At 41.6% G+C, this 14,338-nt stretch overlaps 1 protein-coding gene across 1 annotated transcript; it reads left to right on the plus strand.

Annotated features, from left to right (window-relative positions):
* Positions 1-7,905: 7,905 nt before the first annotated feature.
* CDKN2B (cyclin dependent kinase inhibitor 2B) lies at positions 7,906-12,590 on the plus strand. The gene is made up of 2 exons (XM_046022504.1): positions 7,906-8,395; positions 10,895-12,590. Exons 1-2 carry the CDS (start codon positions 8,240-8,242, stop codon positions 11,153-11,155), a joined length of 417 nt encoding a protein of 138 aa, XP_045878460.1. The 5' UTR covers positions 7,906-8,239; the 3' UTR covers positions 11,156-12,590.
* Positions 12,591-14,338: the final 1,748 nt, after the last annotated feature.

Here is a 14,338-nt window from a genome sequence, read left to right on the forward strand (position 1 = left end):
TCTACTTTAAGAATGTGTTTTCCACTAACTCAACCTCTCTCTCCGCCCTCAGTATTCCACTTACAATAGTACGATTTGTGAGATGCACTTGATCCTAATATGCTACACCTCCAAAACAAAAGAGAGAGAAGTCTGGGTACACAACTTAGTTTCACAAATAATTACTGACTCCTATTTCACTGTGTTGTTCAACATGCCTAACTTTAGCATAAAGTCACATTAGTAGTAGGTAATATCTGGATACTGATACTGTCCCCCTTGGCATGCAATGGCCTACTGAGTTCTCTTCAACCTGAGAAGGCTCCTTCATCACAAAATTTCTGGCAAACAAGAACTGTACATTACTGGTATTATAAGGTACACAAGCAGGGCACCTGGATGGCTCAGTGGGTTGAAGCCTCTGCCTTCGGCTCAGGTCATGATCCCAGCGTCCTGGGATCGAGCCCCGAATAGGGCTCTCTGCTCAGCAGGAAGCCTGCTTCCTCCTCTCTCTGCCTGCCTCTCTGCCTGCTTGTGATCTCTGTCTGTCAGATAAATAAATAAAATCTTAAAAAAAAAAATAAGGTACACAAGCCAAGATTGACCTAATGTTTTAAAGTGGGGTCTCTGCCATGATAAAACAGTAAAGGAAAACTTTATTCAAAAACAATCTTCAATGAGAAGATAAAATTTACTAATATGAGAAAATAAACAATTTTATGCCTGACTGAGTACCATATACTTCTATGAGTACCCCTGAAGAAGTTCAAACTTGCCTAGTACACACAAAGTCTGAACATTCAGTCGGGGGTGTGTGGAAGGGAGATAGATAAATCATAGAGCAGAAGATTTCTGATTTTATAATGAAATCATCCCTTTGATCTCATCTCCCTCTATCCATGTGTCATTTTTTTGTAAAGTCTTTTACTTATTTGTCAGAGAGAGAGGGTGAGAGCGAGAAAGACCTCACAAGCAGGGGGAGTGGCAGGCAGAGGGAGAAGCAGGCTCCCCTCTCTGAGCAAGGAGCCCCATGTGGGACTCAATTCCAGGATGGTGGGATCATGACCTGAGCTGAAGGTAGATGCTTAACCGATTGAGCCACCCAGGCGTCCCATCCATGTGTTATTTAAATCAGTGATTTTTCTAAGGGAGCCACCCTATGGAGTATTTTGGATATTCTTAGTGGCATTTTTGGTTGTAACAAATGACTTGGGGGCCCTCTGGACTCAAAGTTAGGCCCAAAGGCCCATACCATTGAACTTTCAATAATTCCCTGGACATTCATGTAGGTGAAAAAATGTGTGTAAATATTCTGAGCTAAGAAGCTAAAGTTATGTTTTATACGTGAACATAAGGGCCTTGAAATATAATGGCCTCCTGGGTAGCAATAAGGTCCTCAGCATTGACAATGTACTTTTTCAATACCATTCTCTCAGGAAACAAACTGAGGGTTGCTAGAGGGGAGGGGGGTGAGGGGGATGGGCTGGCTTGGTGATGGACATTGAGGAGGGTATGTGCTATGGTGAGTGCTTTGAAATGTGTAAGACTGATGAATCCCAGACCTGTACCTCTAAAACAAATAATACATTATATGTTAATTTAAAAATTAAAATACAAATAAATGAATACCATTCTTCACTAAAAAAGAATCAGTGCTCCTTGGAGAAATGGTTGGTTCTATACATAGCACATGAAATGTACAAGATAAAACTGGAATACATTGTCATACCAAAAATCAAGGATTCTGTCAAACATTACTGGAGTCACATTAAAAAGACTCAGGAACTGACTTGCAGAGGCTCTCACTGGCCAAAGATGGGCCTTGAGCATCAATAGGAATGATAATTATAGTGGATGAAAACACATCAATTATGTTCAAATTCACAAGTTGACAATAATTCAAAAATCATTAGTCACCTTTGAAAGATGCTGGAAGCTCAAATCATTAGTTTTAAAACCTATAAATAAATTTGAAAATAAAGTACTTACCCTGTCTTTCTTATATACACCCAAGGGCAAAGAAGTAGATAGCAAAGGAAGCTTTCTCTTTATAGAAGCTTTCACTTTATCTTTAAAGATATAAATATATCTTTAAAAAATAAATAAAATATAAAAGAGACCCAAGAGACTGCTATCAATATCAACAAATTTCAATGTGTTGACATTATTTTCATCCTTATTCAAATAAATTATTAATAAAAACGATATGTGTAAAAATTTGGAAAGACTCCATTATAGACTGAACTGTGTCCCCCCTGAAATTCCTACTCGAATCTTTAGCCTCCAGTATCTCAGAATGCTACTATATTTGAAGATAAGGTATGTAGAGAAGTGATTAAGTTAAAATGAGGCTGTTGGAGTGGGTCCCAATCAAATCCAACTACTGTCCTTATGAGAAGAGGGAATGTGGACACACAAGGGAGATTACCAGGGACTTACATGCACACAGGATGGCTATGTGAAGCAGCAGCAGGAATGAGACCCCTGCAAACCAAGGAGACCTCAGGAGGCGAGGTCTGTGAGAAAATACATTTCTATTACTTAAGCCAATTAATCTGTGGTATTGTTTTATGGCAGCCTTGAAAAACTAATACAGATGCTAAAATATCCATTCAATTAAACTTAAATAAATATGGGAGGGGTGCCTGGGTGGCTCAGCTGGTTGAGTGTCTGCCTTCAGCTCAGGTTGTGACCTTGGGTCCTGGGATCAAGTTCTCCCTTGGGGCTCCCTGCTGAACAGGGTGTCTGCCTCTCCCTCTCCCTCTGTCCCTCTCCCCTGCTCATGCACTCTCTCTCTCAAATAAATAAATAAAATCTTTTCTTAAAAAAGGGAAAAAAGAAAGAAATATGGGAATACAGAAAGCGATACACTATGAATCCTGAAGCATAAATCTCAACTGAGGAAATGGAAAAGAATCAAGACTCCTGATGGGAGGTGGGTCATATGAAGTTTGAAAAAGTCCCCCAAATTATTTTGAATTACATTCTCTCCCTACTTAAAAATCTTGGCTCCAATCATATGCAAAATTATGTCCCCATTTCTTTTGGTCACTCAACTGATGTGTACTCACACTTTCATAGTGAGTTCATACATAGTTTTACCAGTTACAGAATATGAACATTATCATATGTATATGATATATACATATCATATATGTATGATATATGTATATCATATATATATATGGGAATTTGTATAATTTATAATATTAAAACTGATTCTACGCCTTCCCTTCCTTTTTTTAAAAAGATTTATTTACTTATTTGTTTGAGAGAGAGAGGGAGGGAGGGAGGGAGGGAGGGTGGGAGAGCATGAAGAGAGGGAGCAGCACACAGAGAAGCAGGCTCCTCACTGAGCAAGGAGCCTGATGTGAGACTCGATCGCAGGACCCTGAAATCATGACGTGAGATGAAGGCAGAAGCTTAGAGCCACCCAGACATCTCTCTACTCATTCCCTTCTATATACCTCCAAAATTCTATGCCAATTTACCATTTACTTTTTCTCTTTTCTCACTTATAAATTAAATGGCATAACTGTGACAATTCTAAGTTTCAGCTGCCCAATATGTTCCCATCCACTTCATCTCTTAAATGTGTTTAAAGCATTAACAATAGGTTGTGTTTCCTCCTAGAGACAGCTGGGTTTCAGGGAGAGGCAAATGTTTCATTATCTCACCCTATTGTCCAAGACAAATGTGCTATTGTATTACATGTGAAATGTCATCTTTGAAGTCTATTAAGGGTGTGTTGTGAGGTGAACCATCAAACTACATCTGGAAAACACAATGTAGGCTGGAAAATAATTATAAGCCAGTTCATTGCACTTTTTTTTCAATAGGCCTACCGTGACAGCTGCTAAAAACACTATGTAGTGTTAAGGGTAGAGGCTCTGAAGCCACACAGGTTAGACCCTATCTCCATTGATGCTTAACCAGTATGTAAGTTACTGAATTTCTTTGATCCTTTGGTCTGGTCTGTAAAATTGAGAAACTGATACATTTTGCACAGGAGTTTTATGAGACTTAAATGAAATAATACTTGTAAATCACTTGGAACAGAGTAGACATTAAGTGTATGTCTCCTCTCTTCTTTTAAATATAGAGAATATTTCATGTTCTTTACATAGAGAATATTAAATAATCCAGTAATACTTGGAAATCAGATTGAGCAGTCCATTGTAAAGATGTTTTGTAAAGAAGTCCATTGAGTTTCCATGTGGTTCTTGGATTTCCAGAGAGAAAGGGGGTTTGAAAGATCAAGTGTGAAGTTTTCTTAGGAATTCTCAGTCTGGAGTGGGTTAGGACCACCGAGACACGCTAACTAGGAAGGCGCTGTCCGTGGTGCTAGTAAGCGCGCGTATCGCTGGCAGCATTTCCCCTGCCCAAAATTCTTTTCAGTCAACTTACTTAGTGAAGCTCACGTATCTGCCTTGTGGAAGAGTCTCAGTCATTTGGCTAATTGGCTTTTCCCCTGTCATTTGGCTAATTAGCTTTTCTTTCATCTCTTTATCAACTCCAAGTAATTTTCATTTTTCAGACACTGGGGCCATGCTTACCGCTTAAGAAGGTAGCTCAAAAATTGGCTCAAGCTGGCTTTGTTGAGTTTCAGAGAAATCCAAGGCTCAAATCTAGAACACAGGAAACAATTTCTGATGCATTCTTTAGAAACTCTTCATCTGGTAACTCCTCTAAAAAACCCTTTGCATCTCCATCTTGATTTAAGTTCCCCTCTTCTTACTCCCAAAATATCCTATAGATACATCCTCAGTAATGTTATTGCACTAAGTTAAAACTCTCTATTTATTAGTTTGGGTGTCACTACGGAGACTTTCTTAAAAGCCAGCACCCATATCTTAATTCAATTGTGTACTCCTAGATTACAGGACATACTGAGCTCAATTTTGTTGAACTAATTTAATTACTGGATCGGTTAGAAGACCCCAAAATACTCCTTTATTTTTTTAAATTATTTTTATCAACATAAAATGTGTTATTTGCCCCAGGGATACAGGTCTGTGAATCATCAGGCTTACACATTTCACAGTACTCACCATAGCACATATCCTCCCCAATGTCCATAACACAACCATCCTATCCTGACCCCCTCCACCCCCCAGCAACCCTCAGTTTGTTTTGTGAGATTAAGAGTCTCTTATGCTTTGTCTCCCTCCTGATCCCATCTTGTTTCATTTTTTCCTTCCATATGCCCCCATAACCCCCCACCCTGCCTCTCAAATTCCTCATATCAGAGAGATCATGTGACAATTGTCTTTCTCTGATTGAATTATTTTGCTCAGCATAATACCCTCTACTTCCATCCACATCATTGCAAATGGCAAGATTTCATTTCTTGCCATCTTGGCTGCATAGTATTCCATTGTATATATATACACCACATCTTCTTTATCCATTCATGTATTAATGGAAATCTAGGTTCTTTCCATAGTTTGGTTTTTGTGGACATTGCTGCTATAAACATTCAGGTGCACGTGCCCCTTCAGATCACTACATTTGTATCTTTAGGGTAAATACCCAGTAGTGCCATTGCTGGATTGTAGGGTAGCTCTGTTTTCAACATTTTGAGGAACATCCATGCTGTTTTCCAGAGTGGCTGCACCAGCTTGCATTCCCACCAACAGTGTAGGAGGGTTCCCCTTTCTCCACAATCTCACTAACATCTGTCATTTCCAGACTTGTTAATTTTAGTCATTCTGACTGGTGTGAGGGGTATTCACTGTGGTTTTGATTTGTATTTCCCTGATGCCGAGTGATAACAACACTCCTTTAAAAGGCAACCTGCTTTGCTACATTTGGCCAAGCACTAAATTTCAGGGTAGCTAGGCTGTTCTCATTAAGATACTCTGGACAGAGTCCATTCGTTACCACACCCACCACTATCAGTCTGATGACTCAAACCCTCAGAGTGACTGCCAAAGAAACAATGCCATCCATTTCAAAATTCTGGCTTCCCACTGTCCATATTTCCTCTCCCTTCTTCCATTCTACACACACACCTGTAATCCCCAATACACCATCAATGGGGACTGACCCCAAATACTGGTCAAAAACAGCTCATCTGGGGCACCTGGGTGGCTCAGTGGGTTAAGCTGCCTTTGGCTCAGGTCATGATCAGCAGGGAGACTGCTTCCCCCCCCCCCACCCCCGCCTTCCTCTCTGCCTGCTTGTGATCTGTGTCTGTCAAATAAATAAATAAAATCTTTTTTTAAAAAAGTTTAAAAAAAAAAAAACAGCTCATCTATGCTTTTCAACCAGAAATAGACTTCTATTCCTCTGGCCAGACAAAGGAACGGAGCCACCATCAACAAATAAAAGGACTTTTCTTTTTCAGATAAGAGTGGAGGTTCAAATAAGGGGCAAAGATAGAGAAATTAAGAAACTGAAAACTAAGAAATGAGGGTGGGGTAAGAGAGAGGAAAAGAATGGTTATTAATGCTGCCTCCTTCCCTTCCCTATCCAGGTGGATTTCAACTATGTCTCAGTCAGTAGATCTTCATCCCTAACCACCACTTCTATGGGCTCCCCTGTCTTTGAAGAGCACTTCCTTATTCTTCAATGGATTGGGAAGGGGGAGTCCAAGCTAAGGTATGCTAGAAGAAACAGGTGAAACAAACTCTCATTTATGAGTAAGTAAGCAATTGCTCTTCCTTAGGCACTCCTCCTCTGCACTCTGAACCAAAATTAATTTGTAAATAAGAACTGTTCCATGTTAGAAGCAGCTCAGTCTAATATAGTTCCTCACCAAAGCTTTCAGGCAACAGATACATAACTTGTGGTTCTCTTCCTATTTTAATCAAACATCTGTTGTAATTTCTTAAATCTTTAAAGCAATGCATATGTTAATTCAAACTCACCTAGGAAGATTGGGAAGAAAAGCAATTGGCCTTTAAATCTTCAGAAGAGGGTTTAATGACAGGCTCAGCCTGTTTAATGACAGGCCCAGCACCACACCTCTGTTTTATTATGCTTCATTATTACTGCATAAATTTCCTTTATTACTCATGATAAATAAAAATCAAATACTTGTGAAGTAGGTTTAAATAGGTAAGAGTGCAAAGAAAAATAATACTATTCAAATATCATGAAACTGGAATCTCAGATTCTTAATATATTTATATTTTTAAAATGTCTCACATGTACCAGGTTGCCATTGTCATTCTCAAATTCGTTTTTTGGTGTTGTGTATGTGTGTATCCATTATTCAAAGATGAAAAGAATAAAAAGCACATTCAAAACAGGATTCTCAGGATTTTTCACTGTGACTGACTTTTCACTAATTCAACTAAGAAAACACACCCAAAAGAGAAGTGCTAAACTTGATGCAAGATGTGAAGCTAGTGAAATTCATCCCTGGGGATGAATTTAACCTGTATGAAAGGTGCAAAACTGTCACTTTCAGAAATCTTAAGGGAGACGAAGTTACTTTAAATGCCTTTCTCTTAGCCAGTCATTCAATTGCACAAGGAACGACTAACGTTTCCAGAGTGAAACCACCTGGCACCGGGTTGAAGGAATAGAAATCCTCTGCTCCGCCTGCTGGAGGGAGGGGATTAGGAGCTGAGTGCACTGATTCAGCTTTTCCAAAACCTTAGCTAAGGCCTTTGCTGGACGCTGGGCGAGCAGGACTGCAGGCTCGGCGCGCCCGTGTCTGGCGCATGCGTCCCAGGACTTCTGGCCGAGCTCCCGTCCCCTTCCCGCACCCCCCCCCCCCCCGCCACCGCGCCCCCGCCGCGTCCCCACCCCCTCCCACCGCCTGCCCCTGTCTCGTCTGCTGTAACGTCATCTGCGGGCCAGGCCTCCCGGCCTGCACAGTGGGAAGTGCCAGCGCTGGCCGACCGGACCGGAGGCGGAGCCTAAGGGGGTGGGGAATGCCCTGCCCCGCCGCCCGCCTGGAAACGGATTCATTCCCAGCCGGCTCTCCACCTAGCCGGAGCCAGCCTCGGCGGAGAGGACGCTGCGACGCGCCCGCGCTCCGCGGCCAGAGGCGCCCTACGCTCGGCTGCGGCCACGGGAGGCGCTTTTTCCCGGGAGCCAGCCGGGAAAAGCCCAGTTTAACCACGAGTGGCTAGGCCATTGCACGGGCCTCCAAGCGACAGGACAGCGAAAGAGGGCTGAAGCTGACCTGAGCTTTCCCACGCAGGGGAGAGGGCGCCAGGGCGAGGTGGGGAACAAGGGAGGAGTGTGGCGAAGCTCAAGGCCAGCGGTGGATTATCCCGGCCGGTCTGCGTTTGCGGGCTGCGAAATGCGCGAGGAGGACAAGGGCATGCTGGGTGGTGGCGGCGACGACGCGGGCCTGGCCAGCGCCTCCGCACAGGGGCAAGTGGAGACCGTGCGGCAGCTCCTGGAAGCTGGTGCGGATCCCAACGGAGTCAACCGCTTCGGGAGGCGGCCGATCCAGGTAGCTGGGGCCCTGGGGCCTTGCCGGCAGGGGGCGCATGAACAAAGGGGAGCGGCCTCCGTGGGACGCGGCTGGGACCGAGACCTTCACCAACGTACCTGGTCTCTCTTCCTTGAGGTGTGGAGCCCAAGTGTAAAGCAGGCTCTCCCCACCAAGGATCCTAAAGAAAGGGACTGAAAGAAGCCGCTTCTTCAGTTTGGTTTTCTTTTTAGTAGCGGAAAAAATGTCAATATTCTCTCTCCCATCTCATGATCACAGATGCAAGGGCGAGGTTCAATTGGGGAGAAAAGGAGAGGTTACTTGGGGAGGAAAACGTTTGTCTTCTCTGTCCTTCAATAAATATTCTGTCAACTTCCATTGATAGAGATAATCAAACGACAAATTACACAATCTGGATTAGATTTGAGGAATCATGCAGAATCACAGTGCATGAAAAAAATTACCGTGCACTTCTCAGCTGCGATATGAAATTCTTTGTATTCTTTTCTCATAGAGGCAAACTGAATACAAAGAGATGAGCCAGGATTCCTCCACTACAGTACTTAATTCTTAGGTTACCAGTGTCTCGAGTGTTACATGAGAAAAAATATGCTTCTATAGATTTTTGTTTAATTATCAGTGATTAGGTTACAAAAGCATGCCACAGCAACTGTTAGGTCCTTTTTAAATGGCAGAGGGTCTACATACATAATTAGCCTCTTAATTATTAAAATCCTTTATTCAATATGTTTATGAATCCCTTTAATTAGTACTGGCATTTTTAAATTTTTTTAAAACCCAAGGTAATATTTTTTGCTTTATTGTTGAGTATAATGGTTAGTATTCATCTCAATGTCACATTCTAGAACCAAGCTGTTATTAAGGAATCTTATTATGTAGATGTTTAAAGAAATATATGTTCATTTCTTTTGCATTCTTAGAAAATGTTATAAGAAATGAGGGACAGCTTGGGGTGCCTGGGTGTCTCAGTCGGTAAAGCATCTGACTTCCCCTGGGGTCATAATCTTAGGGTCCTAAAATCAAGCCCTGCCTCAGCTCCCTGCTCAGCGGATGTCTGGTTCTTACTCTCCATCTGTATCTCCCCTCTCCGGCCTCCCCTGCTTGTGTGTGTGTGTGTGTGTGTGTGTTCAAGTGTGCACAAATGAGCACTCTCTCTCATAAGTCGATAAAATCTTGAAAAAAAAGAAATGAGGAATAGTTTAAAGCAGCATAAATATTGTAAAGTAGTTCTTAAAGACTTCAAATGATAATAATTTTAAGAGATTTTAATTATAGTTTTAATTCATCATTTTCTGAGATACTAAGAATAACTTTTTCTTCCCTCTATATGTGAAATATCTGATACACATCACTAGTGGAAATGATAACATATCACGGTTTTTAAGGGAGGAAATGGATGTTTCTAATATTCATGAAACAAAAAGTACTGTCTTAAATTACATGGCACATTTTTAAATACATAAGCTCACAAGAACAAATAACTCCATTTTGGATATTTATCAAAAACTGTTTTATTGTTAAAATAAGAAAATGCTTGTATAATGTACATATACACAAGTGGATGCTACAGGTTTACAGCTCCAAAACATCTTTTTTTTCTAAATTATGCATTGCTCTGATTTGACTAACATCCGAGCTCTTTTTTACATAGCAAATTATTTAGTATCTAACATTATAAAATCCTATTACATTATGAAATCCTGTACAATGTAAATATAGTGTTTATGTTACATGTTTGTTTACAAGGAAAACTAAACAACTTAAAACATTGTTTCTACTCTAAAAAAACATTGTTTCTACTCTAAAGCATTATTCTCTTAAAAATATCAGCTCACTGCCTCCTAAATATTTTTAGATCCAGATTATGGCTGATGTGGAAGAGACATCAAGGGAAATAATCTAAGTTTGTAAAAGCTTTTTCTTTCTTTCTTTCTTTCTTTTTTTTTTTTTAAGATTTCATTTATTTGACAAAGACACAGCTAGAGAGAGAACACAAGTAGGGGGAGTGGGAGAGGGAGAAGCAGGCCTCCACTGATCAAGGAGCCCAGTGCAGGCCCAAATCCAGGACCCCAGAACTAAGGCCCCAGCCACTGGCAGCCAGCCATTCAACGACTGAGCCACCCAGGCGCCCCTGTAAAAGCTTTTAAACTTAACTCCGCCCATAAATTATTTAACAAAATGGATTCCCATGTTCCGACGGAAATCAAAATTTTCTTTGTCACACAACGACTATTAGCGCTCTATTATCAGCTCTTTCTTGTCTCTGCAGCTTGGAGAATAAAATGAAACTCAATTAGGGCTGAGTAAAGAGTTATAGGGCGGGGTAGGGGACGGTGTCGGGATTTCATCAAAACAGGAAGCATAACCAGACTCCTGAGACTTGTAAGCGCCCTTGCATTAGGTGGCTACTTCGTGAACAGGTATTTCTTTGAAATGGTTCTACCTGCCCTGGCCCAGGCCTGCATCTCACCACCCTGACCACTCTGCTCTCTCCGGCAGGTCATGATGATGGGCAGCACCCGCGTGGCCGAGCTGCTGCTGCTCCACGGCGCGGAGCCCAACTGTGCGGACGAAGCCACCCTCACCCGACCAGTGCACGACGCGGCCCGGGAGGGCTTCCTGGACACGCTCGTGGTACTGCACCGAGCCGGGGCGCAGCTGGACGTGCGCGATGCCTGGGGCCGCCTGCCCGTGGACCTGGCTGAGGAGCGGGGCCATCGAGCTGTTGCCCGGTACCTGCGCGCAGCTGCAGGAGACTGATGGCAGGTACCCCCAGCCGCCCACAACGACATTTCTTTTCTCCCCTGTTCCCTACCCCCAACTTAGTGCAAGGGAGGCTACAAATGTGGAGCGGCGGAAAGCCTGAAAGCCTTCCAGGAGACTTGACTCACCGTCCGGGAGGAGAAGCAGACAGTGAATACAATTTTTTTTTTTTTTTTGTCTTTGTTCTTTTCCTCTGGATCCTGCCCTCACACTCACGGGCGCAGCCACACGCAGAGGTGATGCAAATGGAATTCCAGAGAGATTCAAGAGCTGAATGTGAAGCTCCCGAGTGTCGCTCACTTTTCAGGGTTTTCTGGCAAAAAGCGGCCCATAAAGTCCCTAACGACCCCAGGTGTCTGCCAAACTTCACTGGAAAGACGCTGGCGGCAGAGTGGGAGGCGGCCATGATGGGCATTTGAGCGGGAGGCAGAAGACACTTTTGCCCCACTGACCTTGAAGGAGGGTACTGGAAGCCCCTACTTGAGGTTTGAGGTGCCTGGGGCTAGAAGGAAAACTCTGAAGACTGAGGAGATGACAATGACGATGCTGAAGACGAGTTCGACAGTAGACAGCATCAGCAGGTGCCCAGGGTTTTACAGGCTGTGTGTTGCCATCCAAGTCACCTGCGAAGCCCTGGGGACTTGCACCCAGCTCCACCGGATAGTGACCCGAAAGGAGGATTCGAGAGCCACCTGGAATTTGCCCACGGTTTCTAGGATCCCTGGGTCAAGAGGACACCAAACAGCTCTGGAGAGGGGCGGGTGCTTGGTGTTTGTTACTCAATCCAGAGGAGGCTCTTGGAGAGTTCAGAAGTCAGCGCACAGGGTGATGTGGTGGATTGCAGGGAGAGCGACTGTCACGATTAACTGTAACGATTTGCTCCATCTATATACGATAGGATAAAGGACCCCCCCCCTCCCCCATGAGATGAAAAGATTTTGCGATATTTTGTATTTTTGAGTTGTTCTTCTGTAACACTCTTACTGGGGAGGCTTTAAATAACAAAGTAACTTGCGCTTGGGGGTAAGGAGGTGAGGAAGAACTATAGCTTTTAAATGAAGCTCTGGCACAGTGCCAAAGCTTAGACCCTTTCATCCTTAACCTATTTATTTCTTTGTTAAATTTTCTGACTGTATCCTTTACTAGAGTGTGTCAGGGGATCAAACTATGAAATACTCCAATTATCTTGTAGACAACTGATGCACTTACCCAGTAAATTCTCTCAGGGTATTTCCCAAAGAGTTGCTGAAAGAGTAAATTGAATGTAAAATTGTTGAAAATATATGATGATAGCTCACAGAATGTCTTCATATCTGCAGAACAAACTAAAGGTGCACGGCTTTGAGATTTTATGTCCAGTGTTTCTTGATTCCTTACGGCATTGGAACAACTGATACTTCAATGCTTTAATAAACAAAAACAATAGATTGGATTCTAAGATGTGGATATTTTGGTTTAAAAATGTATGATCATGGATTTACCACTAATTCCTGAGAAATGTTAAAGACTCAAAGAGGTTCACTACTCTCACTCTTTGTAATAATTATTGATAAATGATACCAGCAACAATTTATTTTAAAACACTGCTATATATACTAGGAAAAGATTTATGAAGTGTGGGGGAGAGAGAGAGAGAGAAACAGAAGAAAAAAAAACTAATTTGAGAGATCAAAAGAAGGGGATTCTCTAAATTGAATTAAAAAATCTTTACTTCCCCATCAATTCTTTATACCCAGATGAATACATTACTGGGGAAATTTAGTTGAGAATCAGAGCATTTCTTATTGGGAAAAATGTGGAAGCACTTATTGATGTAACTTGTTCCAGGCATATACTAAAATACATTTGTTCATTTAATATTTAAATCTGATAGAAGTCATTTTCCAGATGAGAACAAGATAGAGAAATATTAGTTGATAATTTTTTATAGTAGGGTATAATTTTTCCAGTGTTCAAGACATGGTTCAAGATTCTACCTGAAGAAGAGCAAGTAGAATTGGTGATCTGGAAAAATGATAGAAGGCATCTGAAGAAGCAATTCTGTGGATTGCCCTGATGTAGAAAATACAAAAGTCAGTGTCACTTAAAATACAGAATGTCTGGGGTGCTTCACTGGCTCAGTTGGTAGAGCATGTGACTCTTGATCTTGGGGTCATGAGTTGAAGCACCACACTGGGTGCAGAGATTTTATTTAATTTATTTATTTTTAAAACTGAAATAAAAGAGTTCCGCTTCCATGTATGTGCTAGCAGATAATTACTCCAAATTCTGACATCCTAAGTTTTCATTATTAACAACCTATTAAGTCATTCATTCTGTGAAAACTTGAATAATTTGGGGGTTGGTATAATTTCATAGTGTTCAATTAACTAAGCTGCAAATAGACATGAACATGGAGATGACAGATGATAGATCATATGTAAGAAGATACAATTTTAATTTTAAAAATTAGTTGAAGGAGCAACCATGTCACCATACTTCCCATGATCTTCTCCTGTTCTATTTATAATGCCAGGGAAGAAAGAGGGAATGAAGTTAGGGCCTGATTGGAAAATGGAACCTGGATCCCAGTATTAGTTCTCCAACTACACAACCTGAGTCCTGCAACTTAGATTAGTCTCAATTTCCTTCATTTATAAAAGATGGGAATTAGACTAGATTACTCCAAAGGCATTATGCCTTTATGAATTTGTGGCATAGATGAGTCCTGAGTCCTGCAACTTAGATTAGTCTCAATTTCCTTCATTTATAAAAGATGGGAATTAGACTAGATTACTCCAAAGGCGTTATGCCTTTATGAATTTGTGGCATAGATGACTGAGTGGGGTCTTATATTTTATTAGTAATAATTGTGCCATATCACAAGTCAAGGAAAGATATATAGAAGAATAGAGAGGAAAGACCTATTTTAAAATTCTGGAGCCCTAGGAGGGGAGAAAAATCTTATTTAAGCACCACCTCCACCAATTAGTTGAAAAGTTACAGATAAATTTGTAAGAACTAGGAGCAGAAAGAATGCTTTGCAAATTAACAGTTTAAAAGTTGATGTCTTTCTCACTTTGTTTTACCTCTCATTTTCCCTGTTGCTTTCTGCATTTCTCTTATTCTACTGGAAGCCACTAGAGGAATTAACTTCTTAAAATGAGATAAGCAAGTAGACCAAATAGATTTATAAAGTAA

This window comes from Meles meles, chromosome 11 (genome assembly GCF_922984935.1).
Source record: "Meles meles chromosome 11, mMelMel3.1 paternal haplotype, whole genome shotgun sequence".
NCBI lineage: Eukaryota > Metazoa > Chordata > Mammalia > Carnivora > Mustelidae > Meles > Meles meles.

Bases quoted from the DNA above. Each gene is read 5' to 3' on its own strand.
- CDKN2B (XM_046022504.1), top strand. From the start codon at position 8,240: ATGCGCGAGGAGGACAAGGGCATGCTGGGTGGTGGCGGCGACGACGCG. The intron at 8,396-10,894 runs GTAGCTGGGGCC...TCTCTCCGGCAG, and splicing joins TCGGGAGGCGGCCGATCCAG to GTCATGATGATGGGCAGCAC.